We start from the raw sequence: 16,810 nt of genomic DNA, 5'->3' as shown, positions 1-16,810 counted from the left end.
TTAATATAGATCAGTTTAATTAGGCTGGTTTGCTTTCACTTTCCATATTGTGCTTTACATGACTGTTTTCAGTTTCACATCAAGTGCTGCCGTTTCTCGGAAATGCTGGAAAGAGGAGGGCAGCGAGGGGAAACCAGCAGCTTACAATGAGAGTGCAGATGAAAACTCAAGACTACATTCAAAAATTTAGAAGTGCACAATCTCACATTTAAAACCTGCTTATGTGACCAGCAGGTGGTGATCTTTTTAAACGCAACAAGATGCACCCGAACACAGATTTAGCAGTGCACAATATTTTATTAAACAATCCTTTAAAACATTTCTTCTTTAAAAACGAGGCTTCAGGCCTACTACGCAGTCTCTGGAACAAAAGGAAAAAAGGGGAGACAAGTTTGATTATTCCAAAAATAAATAAAACAAATCATGCAATGCAAGGAAATGAGTCAAACAAAAGAAAACATGCAGCGCAGAAGAAATAAGCAAAGCAAACAAATTAATACTTCAACAAAACGGTAAAAGAAAATACTTCAAAGAATGGAACAAGTCGTCATTCCAAGTGCCCTACTAAGGGGCCAGAGGAGTAATGCCCCGCCCACACAGCCGGCCCAATCCGCAACGGGTTCAGTGGAGAGTTGCCCAAACAAACAACGGGAAGACAAGACAGCAGAGCGTCCAAAGCGCTGCAGCTCCGAACACAATCAGTTGCCCAGGGGTGGAAACACAGCCTAACCCGGGAGGAAGCGGGTCAGCAAGTGAAGACCAGACGGAAGCCGCGCGCCACAGCAACTCCCAGCTGCAGCCGGCAACGCCATCAGAGCCACAGATCGCAGACGAATCGACTAAACCCACAAGACATGTAGCAGCCGACCGTAACAACAGTGGGAGACAAAGACGCAGGCAACCTGCAGCGGCCCGCCCAACTATAAAGCCATTCGCCCCGCCCACCAATCAACGGTGCCCGGTGCAGGGGAGGGTGGAACACCATCCCACCACACTTATATGTAAGCTTAAAAATCATGCAAGGACAAGAAACCATTTAAAATGCACACTTACACAACAACCAACTAACACAACAACCAACTAACACAACAACCAACTAACACAACAACCAACTAACACAACAACCAACTAAAGAGGCTTTAACCTTCCACAAAGTCACTTGGAAAGTATGTGTGTAAGCTGGACTGAGTTCCAGTTTCGTTTTGATAGCAGGGCTATAAAAGAGGGGCATGTTGCATGAGCATTTCATTCAGCTGCAGTTTCTGCTCTGCGCTCTCCAACCTGACCATGGACAGGCATCGCTTCAGCTCAAACACAGGCGGGGGTGAGTCAGGATGCAGTCCATCCATCCATCCATCCATCCATCCATCCATCCATTATCTGAATGCGACTTATAGTATTTTAAACACCGCGTGTTTTCCTTTATGAATAACTGAGCTGCTATCTTTAGCATCTGTTTTAATTAGCTTACGTCGGACCAGTGTTATTATGGTTATTAATTTTAATCTTACAGGAGTACCAAACTAAGAAAAATATATTTGGATTTTGAAATGCAGAGTGGTATTTTTATTTTGACTATTTGATAATTACCTCAACTGATAAGCATGAAATTTAAACAAGTTAAAGAATTGATTTCCCCAACAGTGGCAGCAGCTGAGAGAGATTCACCATTATTAATGTAACTATAAAAACAAATTTTAAAAAGTTTCCATGTGTAATAGCAGTTAGTTATTAGTCAATATTATTCTAACATTTAAAATATATCTTTTTATTATGCTTTCTTGAAGTTCTGGGGCGCCCCCTGGTGGTGTGGGGGCCCAAAGCAACTGTTTATCTCAGATACGCTCCGATTATACCTTTTTTTCAGCTTGAATCATCATTAATGCATCTTTGTAAAAATACAAAGACGTATTAGAGACATTGTAGATAGAAATAAAAAAGGAGTACATTTTAGTCGGAGATACTCAGAACTTTTCTAGAAAAAACTTACAATTTCTGAGTTTGAAAAGTTGAACATTTGCTAGAAAAAACTAAAAAGATTTGACGTTAATCTAAAAACATTTTCAAGAATAAAACTTGGATATTTCTGAGTTTGAAAAGTTTAAAACCTTCTTGAAAAAACTCTAAAAATTTTAGTAAATCTTAGAAATTTTATAGAAAAAATCTTGGAAATGTCTGAACTAAAAAGAAGCTGGTGAATTTTCAGAAATATTAGGATTTATTTCAGGCATTTTCAGGTAAAAACAAGGAAATTCCAGAGTTTCGAAAGTACATTTTTGACTCGAAACTTTCCACAATTTTTTTTCTTAAAAATTTCTGCTTAATCTCAAAATTAAGAGTTTCTGAGTTTGAAAAGTTGAACATTTGCTAGAAAAACAGGAAATTTGAGTTTGAAATCAAATATTTTTGACTTTCAAAGTTGTTTTTTTTCTAGAAAATTTCTGAGATTAATCTCAAAATTTCGGAGAAGATGGGCATCAAGTTTCTTCTATGTCTATTATTGTACTGTGTTTTTATCTTCCCATGCTTCATTTTCTACAACTTAACATATAAAAACTAAGTCTTTCATATCTTTTTTTCCAGGCACAAACTTTACAAACAACAATGAATTGAGGATCGTGTTGGTGGGGAAGACCGGATCTGGGAAGAGCGCCTCTGGAAACACCATTCTGGGTCGAAAGTGCTTCGATTCAAAGTGCAGCCCCAGATCTCTGACTATCAACTGCTCCAAATGTAACAGCGAGCTGGACGGAAAGCAGGTCGCCGTTATTGACACGCCGGGCTTGTCGGACACCAGGTTTGACGAGGAAAAGACCATCAAAGATTTTAGCCGGTGCGTCCCGTTTGCCGCTCCTGGCCCCCACGTCTTCCTGCTGGTCATCGCACTGAACAGATTCACCAAAGAGGAAAAGAAATCCGTGGAAAAGATTCGGGAAATCTTCGGGAATACTGCAGATAAATACAGCATGGTTCTCTTTACTCATGGAGATCTCCTCGAAGACACCAGCATAGAAAACTTCTTGTCTGAAAGCTCAGAGCTGCAGGATCTTGTGAGAAGATGCAACGGCCAGTATCATGTTTTCAACAACAAACTGGAGAATAAAAAGCCTCAGGTCACGGAGCTGCTCCAGAAGATCAGAAGCATTGTTGATAAAAATGGAGGAAGCCACTACACCAACGAGATGTTCCAGGAGGCTGAGAGGATAATCGCACTGAAGAAACAACAGATCCTGAAGGAGAACGAAGAGAAAATACGCAAAGAGAGAGCAGAACTAGAGAAAGAAATCCAGCTACAGTATCAGAAAGAGATGCAGAAGATCAATCAGCTTTTCGAGGCTGAGAGAGTGAAGGAAAGAGAGGAGAGAGCGAAGGAAAGGATGGAGGGAGAGAGGATAAGACAGAGCGAAAGACAGGAGAGAGAGAGGGAAAGAATGGAGAGAAATAGGGAAAGAGAAGCGGAGAAGATGATGGCTAGAATGCAGCTGGACGAGCGGAGAAGGATGGACGAGAAATTCAGAACGCAAGAAAGAGAGAGGGAGAGGCAGGAGAGACGGAGAGAGATGTGCGCCATGCAGGATCAGATGAAAAGAGAGAGAGAGAAAGAACTGAGAGAGCAGAAAGAGAGACTGGACGCCTGGTATACGTCACAACTCCAACAGCAAGAACAAAAACTGCAAGCCAGGCATGCTCAAGCAGCCAGAAGACAAGCTGAGGAATCCAACTTTTCCTGTGTTATTCTGTAAACATTTGACTTACAAGGTTAAACAATTATCCTTTTTCCTGTCATAAACACCAATCTGAACACGTTGGCTGTGCTGTTCATTTAAACACGCATGTTCTTTCACTCTGTTCAAACTGTAGAAATTATGATGTATCCTCTTGACTGGAAGATAAATAAAATAAGACTGGAAGAATAGCACTTTAGTATTTTTTTATTCATGCTCAGATTGAAAACAAAGTAATACAAGACGTAATGAGGCGAAAACTGTAGAAAAGCTGTAAAACTAAGCAGAAAATCTGTTTCAAGGTGTTTCCAGTTTCTCTTCTAGTGCTGCCATTTCCTGTAAATGCTGAGAGGTGGGGGAGAAAACGACGAGGGCAAAATCAGCCAGGGAGGAACTGGAGGCAGTTCTGATGTTTCTGCAGAAAACGCTTTTCTCTTTAAAAACAGGATATTTGTAGATTAATGTACAAAGAGCAACCAACCGTTTAAAAACACACTTTAAAGTTTCTAGGAGACTGAAAAGACTTTAGGAGAGGTGAACAATGAGCAACTAAGGAAATAAGATAAACTCACTCAATAGCGCTGGTGTGTGTTTGGTTTCAGTTTCATTTTGACAGCAGCGTTATTTTTAAATGTAGACAGTGTTGAGGAAAAATGACTATTTTTAGTTTTTAACACAGTTTAAACCTTTTAGAACGAATTTCTTAAGTTTGAACAGGTTTGTGTTAGTGATTTAAAACCCGAAGAACTATTGCTGGGTTAAGTATTTAAAGTACAAAGGAGAATAGAGGATCTGCAAGAGAATTTCGGCTCAGACCCCTGGAGTCTTATCATTAAAGACAGGAGGTCATAAATTAACATATGCAGGAAGGTGGAGGACAGTATCACTTGAATTACTCTGAGAAAGGGAACTTTGGTCGGTTCACGTAACCAGGATGAGAAGTCTTCCAGAACTAACATCTGACATGGTGCAAAAACTGAATATAACATAAAATGTCTTAAATCACTAACATTTAATTTGTAAGACATTTTTCTTAGTTATTAATAACATGTTTTGACTGAAAATTCTATTATCTTGTTTTAGAATTAATTTAGTCAATGATGAATGTATTTGAAATTGTATTTCTGACTATATTAGAATCACATGAAAATGTTTTGTTTAGTATTAGAAAATACTTAGGTTTATGGTGAATGATAGTATTTTATTAACTGGATAGTGTTAATAAAATACATTTAAAATAAGTTAGTTTTAGAATTGATCATGACTTGATTGAAATACCATAATTATAGTTTTAAAATTTATAACATATTCTGACCTATTGATATATTTTAGTGTAGTTAAAGCAGATGGTTTGTCAAGATCTCCGATCTGCTCTTTGTYTGTTGGGAAACAATCAGTAGGAAGTTCTAGCTTTTCACACTGATCTGTGAAAAGCCATAAACCACCATGAATTCGGAGAGTCTGCTTCTACCTTATTTAACAAAAGGTGTTTGATCTTGTGAACAAATTGCGGGACTTCTTCTAAATTTAAAAGGGCCAGAGATGCCTTCCAATTGGTCAAGTAGAGATACGCCTTATTTGAATACATTAAAGAGGAAAACACACCTACAGGTATAAAAGTTTGTGCACAAGGGAAACAATTTAGAAAAAGCTGATTTATTTTACTTCTGCACCAGCTCTTTCTCCAAGGACGTCCTTGATATTTATTTGTCTTCTTGTCTCAGGTAACAATGTTTGTATCGGTGTTTCTTCAGTTTCCTGTACTATCTTATATTTTCTTCTGATTGGATTAAATTCTGTTATTCTGTGACGTCAACACGCATTGTTGTGTTTTTGTCCCCACACGTGGCCACGCGAGAGAACCCGGGATCAAAAGGAAGAATCAGAGCCAGAGTTTTGCTAAATTTAACAGTAATATAAAAATTCTTCCTTAACAACAGACAAACTGCTTAAAGGTTTCACTGCAGCTGGAGTTTCTGCTCTGCAGTTTCATCAGGGACAAGCAACAACCTGCAGGATAATGAAACATGCCTAACTACTGTTCTTTCAATAAAAATAATACAAAGACTCTATCTCACGTTTTCATTTGAGAGGAATAAAAATCACTTAATCTGAAACATTTTCTAGAAAAAAATTGGAAGTTTCTGACATTGAAAAGTTGAAAATATGCTAGAAAAAAACCCCAGAAAGACTGAGATGAATCTAAAAAATGTTCAAGAAAAAACCTGGACATTTCAAATTTTCAAAAATGTACATTTTTTCTACTTTTGAAACTCAGAAATTTCAAAATATTTTCCTGAAAATTCCTGAAATCTTTTTCCAATCAAATGTTAAACTTTTAAAACTCAGTAATTCTCTTTTTTGTACAAAAATACTGAGATTAATTTGAAAATTTCAGACTTTTTTAAAACTTTTTTTTTTCAGTTTTGGAGCTAATAAATTTGCTATTTTTCTGGAAACATTCTGAAATTAATCATAAAATTTCAACATTTTTTTTTTTTTTTTTTTTTTTAGAAATTTTTTGACTTTGAGATTTAAATTACCTGTGTTTTATATAGAAAATTTCTGAGATTATAAAATTTCAGAATTTTTTCTAGAATTCTTTACTTTTGGAGATTAGAAATTATTATTTTTTTAAAAGATTAATCTTTTTTTTTTTTAAGTTTACTTCTCCTTTTTCTCCATATCCAATGGCCCTAAAGCTCGGTGCTGTCCTGCGGTCGCACGTCCCGCACCAAATGTCCTATTTTCTGTTTCCAGACATGAAGTGCGGCTGCGCGGGCGCGCGGACGCAGCGCGGGGGCGCGCCGCGCACGGGAACATTCAGTGCAGCATCTCTCCATCTTTCCAAGGACAGACAGCGGACTGCCTCTGTTCACAGAGGGGAAATGTTACAGCGCTGCCGCTGGGAGTAGAAATGTAAGAGCGGGACAGGACTAAGCAACACGGCGGACCGAAGCGGTTCGTGTTTCCTCTGTTTTTGTTTATTTGTTGCAGACGGGATTGTTTTCAATGGCGCATAGAAAGGGCTTTGCTGCAGCTGCTAACTTGATGGGCGTGGATGTTTGATAATATTGTTGCACACTTAATGTTAGTTTGAATTGTGGTGTGTTTGATTCTCTTATATTGATAAATGTGTAAATGTGCAAGGTAATCAAACACGTGGAGCTTTAATGTAATGATCAAATATTAATCATAACGGTAAGAGAAAAACTGAATTTTTAAATAGATGCAAATTTAAATTATATTCAAGTCTGCTGCAGAACTAATTAATCTATGCAAAACTACTGACAGAGTTCTGCAAAACTATTCCTTTAAGATGTTTAAAACACAATATTAAAAGTATTTTAAGGGGATTTTATGTGATACACCAAGAGAGTAGTATAGACAACCAGGAAACGATTAATCAAATTAATCATGATGAATCAATAATCGTCAACTAATTTAGTAATCGATTAATCATTAACTAGAGCATACAAACTCAGAAAAGGCCATTACAGTGCTCTGTTATTTCATGCTTATTATCTGAAAAAGGAATGTAATTATTTGTTGATTTGCATCTTTTTATATATTTCTAATATTGTATAGAAACAGAAATGGTTAAAACATTTTTTTATCAGAGCAATTGATTAATTGTCAGAATAATCGACAGAATAATTGATTTCTAAAATAATTGTTAATTCTTAGTTTTTGCAGTTCTACAAATTAAATGTTAAATCTTGGATGTAAATTTTAATCTCATTAATATATTTTTTACTGAAACCGTCAAACCAGATTCAATACTCTTCTAATCCTCAATAAAAAAAATCTAAATCTATAATCTGTGTTAAAATTGAGTCATTTATGCAATTCACAGTTTATTTTAGTTTGCACAGATCAAAAATCTCAAGAAAATAATTTTTTTTTTACAAATTTTAATAAACTTAAAAGGAATTGCTGGGATCATGTTAATCCCAGATTGACTGAAACTCTGACACTACTGTCTCTGTTTCTCAGTTTGTCCTCAGGTCAGTGATGACAACACCAAAGTACAATCTGAAAACACCCAGATCATAACCCTATCACCATGGCAACGGGAAGAAAAGGTAAGCAGGAAACGCCACGGGGTTTGTTTGTTCTCACCATGAATGTGTCGATTCTTTCCAGGGTTCTTCCTGCACTTCAAAAACGTGATTGTTGAAATATTTGTTGTTTTTATCTCTTCAGTAATATGCTACGTAGATAATATTTTATTATTATAATTTTTGTAGAAAAAGGAATCTGTACATTTTCACATTAAATAAAAGTAGATGTTTTCCTAAACTTTTTGGGGGGACAATTTGTCCTGATTTATTTTTTCTTTTATTTTTGGCAACAAAAATTTGGCAGCAGTTTCTGATTTTAGCAATGAAAACAGAAACATTGCAAATAAAGGAAACATACTGTGTTGTACCTAAATAAACAGATGTATAAAAAGATTTTAAATTAATTTGGAATTCAGTCTATTCTTGAATTGTAGACTGAGGAGCCAAACAAAATCCTCCAGAGGGCTGTAAATGGCCCCTGGACCACACTTTGGACATCCCTGTCCTAATAGCTTTTCTTGTTTTCATCCTAATTGTGATTTGATTACTCGTTTTCTCCGTCTCCAGGCTCCACGTCCAAAGCAAGCGGCGTTCGTTTCCCTGACGATGACGAACCTCCAGGTTCTCCGACCCGCAGGGATGACCAGTCCAACCTCTCCACCCTCGTTGCTGTCCAAGAGAAAGATGGCAACTACTTGGTTAAGGTGTGTGTTTATGAGTTTGTGTATAAAGAAACATACATTCAGTTTGTTGCACATGATTTAAAGCGCCAGACAAAACCTGCCTTTGTCGATTGCTGTAGATCAAATTCAGACATTAGCAGTTCACTCCCAGCTTTACGTCAGAAACTGTTCGGTCCAGTTTAATGGAACTTCATTTTGTTTACAGAGAAAGTCCGGTTCGTTTGGGGAGGTGTGAATGTGTAAAAACAAAAAGTGTAACTCTGGTCCACCTAAAAGCCAGTTGAAGTGAACTCTGGTGCGGTTTGAATCCATAATGTGAACGGAAAGTGGACCAGAGACCGCTCCAAGACCTGGAAGCTAAAGCACAGGGCATTCTGGGTAAATACAACCAAAACAAATGAACGTTTAGCGCTACACTAGTATAGGGCGGGAAAAACTCACTAAATTGGGTGTAAGGGAAAAAGCAAGTCAATTTAAGGAATACTAAAAAGATTGTGTTATAATTTTGTTTTCATTTAATAGTCAAACCTTGGATAACCATAACCTGTTTCTTCCTCAAGGCCGGTTTCCTTAAGAGCCACCACTGCTATGAGATTGTCTTCACTGTCCCAGATGTGCCCAGTCTGGGCAAGGAGCTCACCTGTCTCCCGTCTGTCTCTCCGACTCGGCGGGCCCAGAACCTCCGGATCCAGCGCATTAACTCCATGCTGGAAGGTCAGTCTAAGAGCAACATATCCAAACTTCATGTTTCTGTTTTTACCTTCTGTAAAATATTTTAATATGTGCAGTGTTTTCCAAATTCTTCTCTTGATGAAGCCATATTGAGATGCCGAGCCTAGTATGGAGCCCCCTAGTGGACATTGTTTTCTTTTACCTCGAAACAATGTATTTACTAGTCAGTTTTCAGTGCAGGCTTTTTGCTGCTATACCAGGTTTTTGTAAGGTTTTTCCATATAAGCTAATATCTCATTTGTGAAATATCTGAAGCATTAAATCTTTTTCTTTTGGATTAAAATGAACCACAAACTTATGTGCAAAATGTTGGAAGCAAAACAGTTCATTCCTACTCTGAGACATAAACAAGACAGAAAATTTTTTTAGAAAGAAAAGCTACATTCAAAACTATTTGTAACACCTTTGAGTTATTTTTATGGTGTAATATCACTATTTCTGTTTTCATTTGTCCTATATCTTCCGAAGGATATTACACAAACAAACATGAACAGGCAGTTATTAGAAAGTTGGAGCTGATTCAGCCCTCGGGCGCCCCCTTGTGGCCGAGGCATCAAACTTCTCCCTTCGTTTCCTCTTAAATCTCTGCAGCTTTCTCTCACCGTGTTCCTTCATTTTTATGATACTGCTTCTTTATTAATTCTCCGTGGCCTTCACATTACTGCTGAATTTATACCGGGACTAAATTCTGAAATATAAAATCAGAGTAAAATAAGCTGATAAAAGTATTTGAATTTGCTACATTAAACTTGTTACCCAGAATTACAAATAATATAAACAGTGTCTAGTTGTTTTTAAATATATGTAACTGTAAATCCCTCGACAGGAGGAGTGAAGGTGACCTGCGAGTACAGGACTCACCAGGAAGGAGTTGTCCAGGAGGAGATGACTGTGGCGGCTAAAGGACGAAAAGGCAGCAGCTTGAAGATTAGACTCCAGGCCAAAATAATTGGTACGTCTGTGTGGTAACAGCTGCTGTGAAGAACAGCATCAGAAACAAAGATATCTGTTCCTGTTTGGCATCCTGGAAGGTGAAACAATCACACATTTTTCTTCCTTTCACACAACTCAGTCAGACAGAAATAACATGATTCACAGTGAAACGTTCAGGATTATAAAACACTCCTGGAAAAGTTTCATGTGGCAGATTCATCTCGTCAGGTTTACTTCTTATTTCAGTTTCCTTCTCTGTTCAATGTAGGGCTGAATTGATTAATTGTGATTAATTGATTACTGAAATAATCAACTAATTTAGCAATCAATTAATCATTAAGTGGAGGATACAGACTCAAAAAAGGCAATTTGCTGAAGAAATGACACAATTGGAGCAGTAATTAAGCTAAAACCTTAAAAAAATATGTATACATTTTGCATTTAAGATTAAAAGAAAAACTTTTCTGTAAATAGGTTTTGCCAAAACTTGGTTCAAGTTTACTCAAGAAATGCTATCTTACTGCGTTTTAGGCAATAAAATATTTTCTTAATTAAAAAAGGAATTGAATTACTTATTTGCTTCTTTTTATGTAGTTCTAACATTTTATAAAAAAGGCTTATGTGGTTACATGAAAAATCTGCATAATGTACCAATTTTTTATCAAATTAATTGATTAATAAATACATTTACACCTTCATTTTTTTGCTTATTTACAGCTCTGAGTGAGTTATTCTGCCACAAATTATCACTTTTACAGTATGTGCCTTCGAGTTAATGATTAATAAATGACTAAATTAGTTGACGATTACTTCAGTAATCAGTTAATCACGATTAATTTGATTAATCGTTTCAGCTCTAATCTGTACCATTAAATATGAAGTTCTGGTTGCTTGGGAGGAGACTTGAACTGAAATTAGATCTTTTTTAACATTTTGTTTCCCCCACAATATGTGGTTTGTCTTAACATTTTAATTAAACTAGTACTAAATTAGCTGGCGATTATCTCAATAATTGATTAATCATGATTAATCGTTTCAGTCTATAGTTTAACATGTCAGTGACGTGTAATAACGATGCTTTTCTGTTCCTGTGTCCCCCTGGCAGACCCTCACCATGGGACCCCCATGCTGCTGGAGGGAGTTCGGTGCCTGGGGGCCCAGAGGGACCCCCACGCCAGGCGCAGCAGCGAGCGGAAGAGGATATGATGAACAGACTCAAAGCCACTGTCTTTATACATGAAGATGTAATTATTATGTTACAGGGTCAAGGCTCACAGTGCTGCAGAAACGGCCTCATGTGTGTCCCTGTTTACAAGCCGTCATGGATTTGTGATGCTTTTAAAGTATTTATTGAAACGGTGGGAATGACGCAGCATGTTGAATTTCCACTGTAATTATGCTGGATTATGTCTCTAATATACATATAAAATGTTTAAGTACTGATTCCTCTGCTGTGAAAAAGATGAGCTAGTTACACTTTGCACTTTTTTTGGTTTTAAGCCACGAAGCCTCCATGCTGGAGAGGCTATAAAACCAGCATGAACAGTAGCCAGCGTACGATCTATCACCCAAACCTGCACTCACTGCCAGACGAAAATCAGCTCATCATCATCATCATCATCATCATCATCATCATCATCATCATCATGATCATCATGATCATCATCATCAGCAGCAGTAATCCCATAAAGATTACTTTATGGACCCAACAGAAGGTCCAAAATTAAAGGAGACCTATTATGCAAAATGTATATTTTGCACTTCCATTTGGGTTTCTACTGCTTCTAAAAACAGACCAAAAAGTACTCAGCAGTTTTTCTTTTAGCAATATGTTAATATTTTTGGTGTCTGAAAAATGAGCCATTTCAAAAACCTCCGGAATGTAGCGTCACAAATCAACAGGCATTACTCGTTACTTAGCAACCACAGCAGAGCTCCACCTGTTCCCTAGCAACCACAGTGGAGCTCCTGCACATTTGGTCAGCTGGATGAGCTGTACAATGGCTGCAGGAAAAGAAAAGTGTTGCTGTTACTTGCTGCATTCTTGTTGGTTGTGCAGGAGGCTCCACTTCTGCTTTTCAAAGCTGTACGGATGTATAACTGCACATCTGTTTGCAGCATTTTCACCTGCAAGTGTAAACGTTGAGTTGGTGGGCGTGGCCAGCAGCAGCTTATTTGGATTTAAAGTGACAGATGCCCTAAAACAGCTCATAGACAGAACTAATCAGACTAAAATCTATTTTTTTGTGCTGAAAATGTAATGAATATGTTTCATATTGCTAACAGGTCTATCCTAACCTGTTCAAGGAAGCACAATAGGTCACCTTTACGAAACTGAATGGAGTTTAGTTTGGAAGTATAACTTCATATTTAAAGGAAGGTTGTTAGAGATTAAATCAAATTTCTGATGATTGCACGTTACTTTTAGCTCACTGCCAAACATATAAATTGACTTTTCAGTTGAGGGAGCCTGGGACTGCTACAGTAATACTCACCTTTCTGCTATCAAACCTTTCCAGAAAATCAGAGGTTCGTGCAACACAGAGGCTTACATTTCCTTTAACTAGAGTCTGTTTGTGTAAATTTCACTGTGTTATCGTAAAGTTGTTCATTTTTTAAGTATTAATCTCAAGATATGTCAGTGCATGGTGGTGTCACACTTCCCACTAACCCAAAGAGCAGAGTCCTTTTTATTTTACTATTATCCAGAATAATGTCTTTTAGTTCGAAGAACAAAATAATTACTTATGGACTTTAAAAATATTAACTTGTATCTGTTCTGTTAGAACGATTTGAGAATTTTCTGTGAATAATCATGATCAGAATTAAATAATACAGAAAACAGGGAATTTTCTTTAAATACTTTGGGACAATCTGATCACCATCATTCATCCCTTAACAGTGCCTAAGAATACACATCGTTTGCATGATACTTTAAATATTACTGAATTCAATAAAATAGTCCTCAGCTGAAACAGTTGGAGACTTCCTTCCCTCCTTTTGTTTTCTGAGTGATGAAAGATTAATAACCAGATGAATCATCTGCTTCCATCTTGACTTCAGCATTTTGACAGACAGGCTTGATATTTAAATCCGTTAACAGATCCAATCTGGTCGCGGCGCCGGGCCAAACTCAGACCACATCGTGACAGCGAATGTTGGCTAAAGGAGTTGGAGTCCAGCTCTGATACCAGACTGAAACTAAAGTCACGTTCATCATCAGGGACCTGAAGATTTCTGCTGTTTTTGTTCTGTTGTTAGTTTTGATGGTCAGCCTGGAGTTTATTGTTGCTGCTCTGTTTAAATTAAAGCACTCGCTCAAACACCGTTCTGTCTGTTCTGTTCCTGCTTTCTGGGCTAAGGGAACTTTGAATGTTTATTTAGTTTTTATTTATTGTGTTTTATATACTTAAATATTTCCATTTTAGAGGTTAGTTCAATTCAATTTAAGTTTTATTTGATCCAGGACAGCACATTAGACAATGATACTAGAACAACCATTGTTCTGTATGCAGGTTTATAGTTACTAATTTGTAAACTCAATCCTTGGTTGGACTTAAAAACACCCAGTAAAATTAAAGATTTGTTTATTCATTTGGTTTCCCCTTTGTGTTTTGCATAGATTTTTCTTAGATTAGAGCCATTCTCTTCCCTTTTATTAGTAGCTCATTGTCGTCTCACCTTACCTCTCCCAGTATTTAAGCTTAAATATGATTCACTACTTCATCCCATTGTATTGCCTTTGTTCCCCCTCTGTCTTCCTGCATTCATGCTGTAAGTCTCATTTAGTTAATTTTTATTAAAAAGCTCTGCTGTGAAAATGTCTCTGGAAGCTACATAAAACTGACCATGACAGTTTCTGTTTTAACTTGGATGTGATTATCAAACTATCTAAGTTGTTAAATACCAAAAATATGAGAGAATGTATTTATTTATTTCATTTTTTCCTATTATTATGGCATAAATGCCTTTGAAACTTCATGACTTGGGTTGATATGATGTATGCAAAAGTCAATATGCTGATCAGAAAATTTGGTATGTGCTCATCTTCTGCAACAGCTCCCTTTTAAAGCCTTCTGCACTCAAATGTGCCCATCTATGGCAGCAATACAAAAGAAGATGCATGCAGAAACTTTAGATTAGATGGGAAAAATGTCTTTTATGAATGAAATAATCTGGAACAATTTCTTCTTCATTAATATTAAGGAATTATTTACTCAGAATATATCTTGCAGAAAAGTTAATATTGTCTTATTTCAAGTTTACTAAGACAGTTGCTCTAGAAATTAGACAAAAATTACTTAGTGAGATTTTGTGTTGTGCTCAAGAAACCCAGAAAGCCAAGGGGGCTTTGATTGTTTGAAGACCCATTTCAAAGTCTGACCAAATTTTCTTTTTCTCTTGACTTTAAAAGTCATATGGAAATAATAATAATAATAATAATAATAATAATAATAATAATAATAATAATAAAATATTTTTTCTTTGAAGGCTAAAGGAAGTACAGCTTTATATTATCCATATTATGTAATAGCACAGCTGACATTTTAGCGAATCCTGCGCTGATGCCTTCAGATTTACTTTATATTTGTGGAATTACTGGCGTCAGAATTTATCTGTGACTCATTGACCATGTTCAGTAGTCTTTTAGGTCCTGTAGTTTGTTGTTGTTGTTTTTTGTTTATTTATTTCAAAATGGTCAATGCACACCATATAATCACAAACCATAAAGGCTATGGTTTGTGATTTTATTTTTTTCTGTTAACTCCTGTGTCTGGAATAAAGATTAAGCTGGAGGCGTTACCGCATCAAGACGTTGTTTGCCAACCGCCATTAAGCAAAAGAAGAAGAAGAAGATGACTTGCACTTTAAGCAGCACAGAAGGACGCATAGAGTTTCGGGCTGATTGAGCCACAGACTGACATTTGGGATTGAGCTGATTTTTCTGCAGCGCCAGAAATGTTTACATTCGGATAGAAATCGTTTCAGGTGAGTAACTCATTTCTGTGTACAGCGATCTACGGACTTTGTTGCTGTTTAACTTTATGCCAGCGTACACGCCTGGCTTAAAGTTTTGATTCAGTTTATCGATTTTTCTTCCACTGTGGCTGCATGAGAAACCTTAACGTTTTCAAATAGCAAAGTTTCAAAAATACGGTATATTAATAAACCTGGTACGACGGTGGGAGTCCATCTGCCGCCATGCATATCACGGTCCATGTACACCGAACTGAGTTTTAAACAGTCATATCTCTATCTCTTTTTTCCCCACTTTATAAAGAGGCAGAAAAGGTTGGTTAGTTGTCAGGCCATTTAGTTCATACGGAGCCCTCCAGGGTACATGGGGAATTTTTTTCTTTTGCGTTCGCTCGCAATAATCTACTGATCAGTTCATGCGGCGTAATTGATACTGTAAGCCTTTACGGTTGCCGCCGTACTTTCTGCTTTAATACAATGTTATGTAAGGTGTTTCCATGAATGTTAATATCTCTGTTAAATGTCTGGCGTTTTATATCTTTTTCTTTAGTATAGAAAGGCACAACAAACCTATGATATAAACAGAAACTTTCYGTAAGWWGGAAAGAAATAAAAATACATCTAAACTATTTGGACTATTTCTGAGTTATTATCGCGGGGTAATAAGTCATCTTACAGTTTTGATTGTGTCTCTGTTACATAACATTGTATTAAAGCAGAAAGTACGGCGGCAACCATAAAGGCTTACAGTATCAATTACGCCGCATGAACTGATCAGTAGATTATTGCGAGCGAACGCAAAACCTTTTGCGAGGAAACGCAAAAGAAAAAAATCCCCATGTCCCCTGGAGGGCTCCGTAAGTACAAGGGGAAATGGAAGATGTTCTTTTTTTTGGCAGTGTACCATCTGGAGATGATAAAACACATCATATTGACAAAAATATACACTTTTGCTTATCTCTGTAAGAACAGAACTGATAAAGAAAAGTTGGTTCATTCCCAAAATCCCCCCTCCCCCCACCCCATCCGAGTCGGGTGTTTTCGGTTCAGAGCCACCCACACAGGTGTTTATCTATAAAATTCCTGAGGACAATAACAAATACAACAAGAAAAAGAAAAAAAAAGTGTTCCTGAGTAGAGGGGGGGAATGGGGTAACACTTCACTTTTTCCTCCTCCTCCTCCCCTGTAACCCGATCTCTGTGAAAGTCAAAGTTTTGAATCGCTTTACCGACCAACCAGAGAAGAAGTAAGACTCTTTCTTTGCTTAACTGTCAGCAAAGTAATAACAAATGCACAGATTTAAGAGTTCCCGGTCCAATACCTAAAAACAAATTATTTTGGAACCTGAGACTGGCATCACAACCCTTGCTTATACAAAATACTGAGTCATGCAAGGCCAAAATGTTATACGTCTAAACTTAAATTTCTATTTCTGCATCTCCCACTCTTATCAAAAGATAACACCAGGGATGGACGCATATTACAAAACTGTCCTTGAGAAGTTCATCTGAAGGAGTTTACTGGCTGTCAATGATGAAAAAAAACACACACACACATACACACACATTATTTTGTGATGGCTGCGTCTAGGGCTGTTGTAAACGATTATTTTAGTAATTGAGTAATCTATAGATTTTTCTTACGATTAATCAAGTAATCGGATAAAAACAATTATGAAATAAAATATTGGTAAAT

The 16,810-nt window shown here is 37.0% G+C and overlaps 3 protein-coding genes and 1 long non-coding RNA gene across 5 annotated transcripts in view; 3 read left to right on the top strand and 1 right to left on the bottom strand.

Moving 5' to 3' along the window:
* The first annotated feature begins 1,141 nt into the window (after window positions 1-1,141).
* LOC103470761 (GTPase IMAP family member 4-like) lies at window positions 1,142-3,917 on the top strand. Its single transcript, XM_008419420.2, has 2 exons — window positions 1,142-1,324; window positions 2,584-3,917. Exons 1-2 carry the CDS (start codon window positions 1,237-1,239, stop codon window positions 3,741-3,743), a joined length of 1,248 nt encoding a protein of 415 aa, XP_008417642.1. The 5' UTR covers window positions 1,142-1,236; the 3' UTR covers window positions 3,744-3,917.
* Window positions 3,918-6,515: 2,598 nt separating this feature from the next.
* Window positions 6,516-12,185, top strand: adisspa (adipose secreted signaling protein a). Of its 2 annotated transcripts, none has more exons than XM_008419406.2 (6): window positions 6,516-6,644; window positions 7,722-7,810; window positions 8,357-8,493; window positions 9,033-9,186; window positions 10,031-10,156; window positions 11,243-12,185. In XM_008419406.2, the coding sequence occupies exons 2-6, from the start codon at window positions 7,792-7,794 to the stop codon at window positions 11,341-11,343; spliced, it is 537 nt and encodes a 178-aa protein (XP_008417628.1). In that variant the 5' UTR covers window positions 6,516-6,644; window positions 7,722-7,791; the 3' UTR covers window positions 11,344-12,185. The 2 variants fall into 2 exon arrangements, with proteins under 2 accessions (XP_008417628.1, XP_008417621.1); XM_008419399.2 differs by having other exon boundaries at window positions 6,516-6,686.
* LOC103470742 (uncharacterized) lies at window positions 8,377-10,155 on the bottom strand. The gene is made up of 3 exons (XR_001776819.1): window positions 10,066-10,155; window positions 9,807-9,892; window positions 8,377-8,458 (listed from the first exon to the last, which is right to left on the bottom strand). It is a non-coding gene; the product is annotated as an uncharacterized LOC103470742 (long non-coding RNA).
* Window positions 12,186-14,811: 2,626 nt separating the features above from the next.
* Window positions 14,812-16,810, top strand: part of LOC103470735 (sterile alpha motif domain-containing protein 9-like) — a 17,767-nt gene continuing 15,768 nt past the window's right edge. The window contains exon 1 of the mRNA XM_008419380.2: window positions 14,812-15,126. The gene's annotated coding sequence lies outside the window, so the exon portion shown is untranslated. The remainder of the gene's footprint in view (window positions 15,127-16,810) is intronic.

Source organism: Poecilia reticulata, linkage group LG1 (genome assembly GCF_000633615.1).
Source record: "Poecilia reticulata strain Guanapo linkage group LG1, Guppy_female_1.0+MT, whole genome shotgun sequence".
Lineage (NCBI taxonomy): Eukaryota > Metazoa > Chordata > Actinopteri > Cyprinodontiformes > Poeciliidae > Poecilia > Poecilia reticulata.
Note: the sequence above shows the minus strand (reverse complement) of the source record. Positions and strands in the feature narration are given on the sequence as shown.

Excerpts from the sequence above, each read along its gene's own strand:
- LOC103470761 (XM_008419420.2), top strand. The coding sequence starts at position 1,237 with ATGAGCATTTCATTCAGCTGCAGTTTCTGCTCTGCGCTCTCCAACCTG. Across the intron at positions 1,325-2,583 it reads CAGCTCAAACACAGGCGGGG|GCACAAACTTTACAAACAAC; the intron begins GTGAGTCAGGAT and ends CTTTTTTTCCAG.
- adisspa (XM_008419406.2), top strand. Across the intron at positions 8,494-9,032 it reads ATGGCAACTACTTGGTTAAG|GCCGGTTTCCTTAAGAGCCA; the intron begins GTGTGTGTTTAT and ends TTCTTCCTCAAG. Across the intron at positions 10,157-11,242 it reads ACTCCAGGCCAAAATAATTG|ACCCTCACCATGGGACCCCC; the intron begins GTACGTCTGTGT and ends TCCCCCTGGCAG.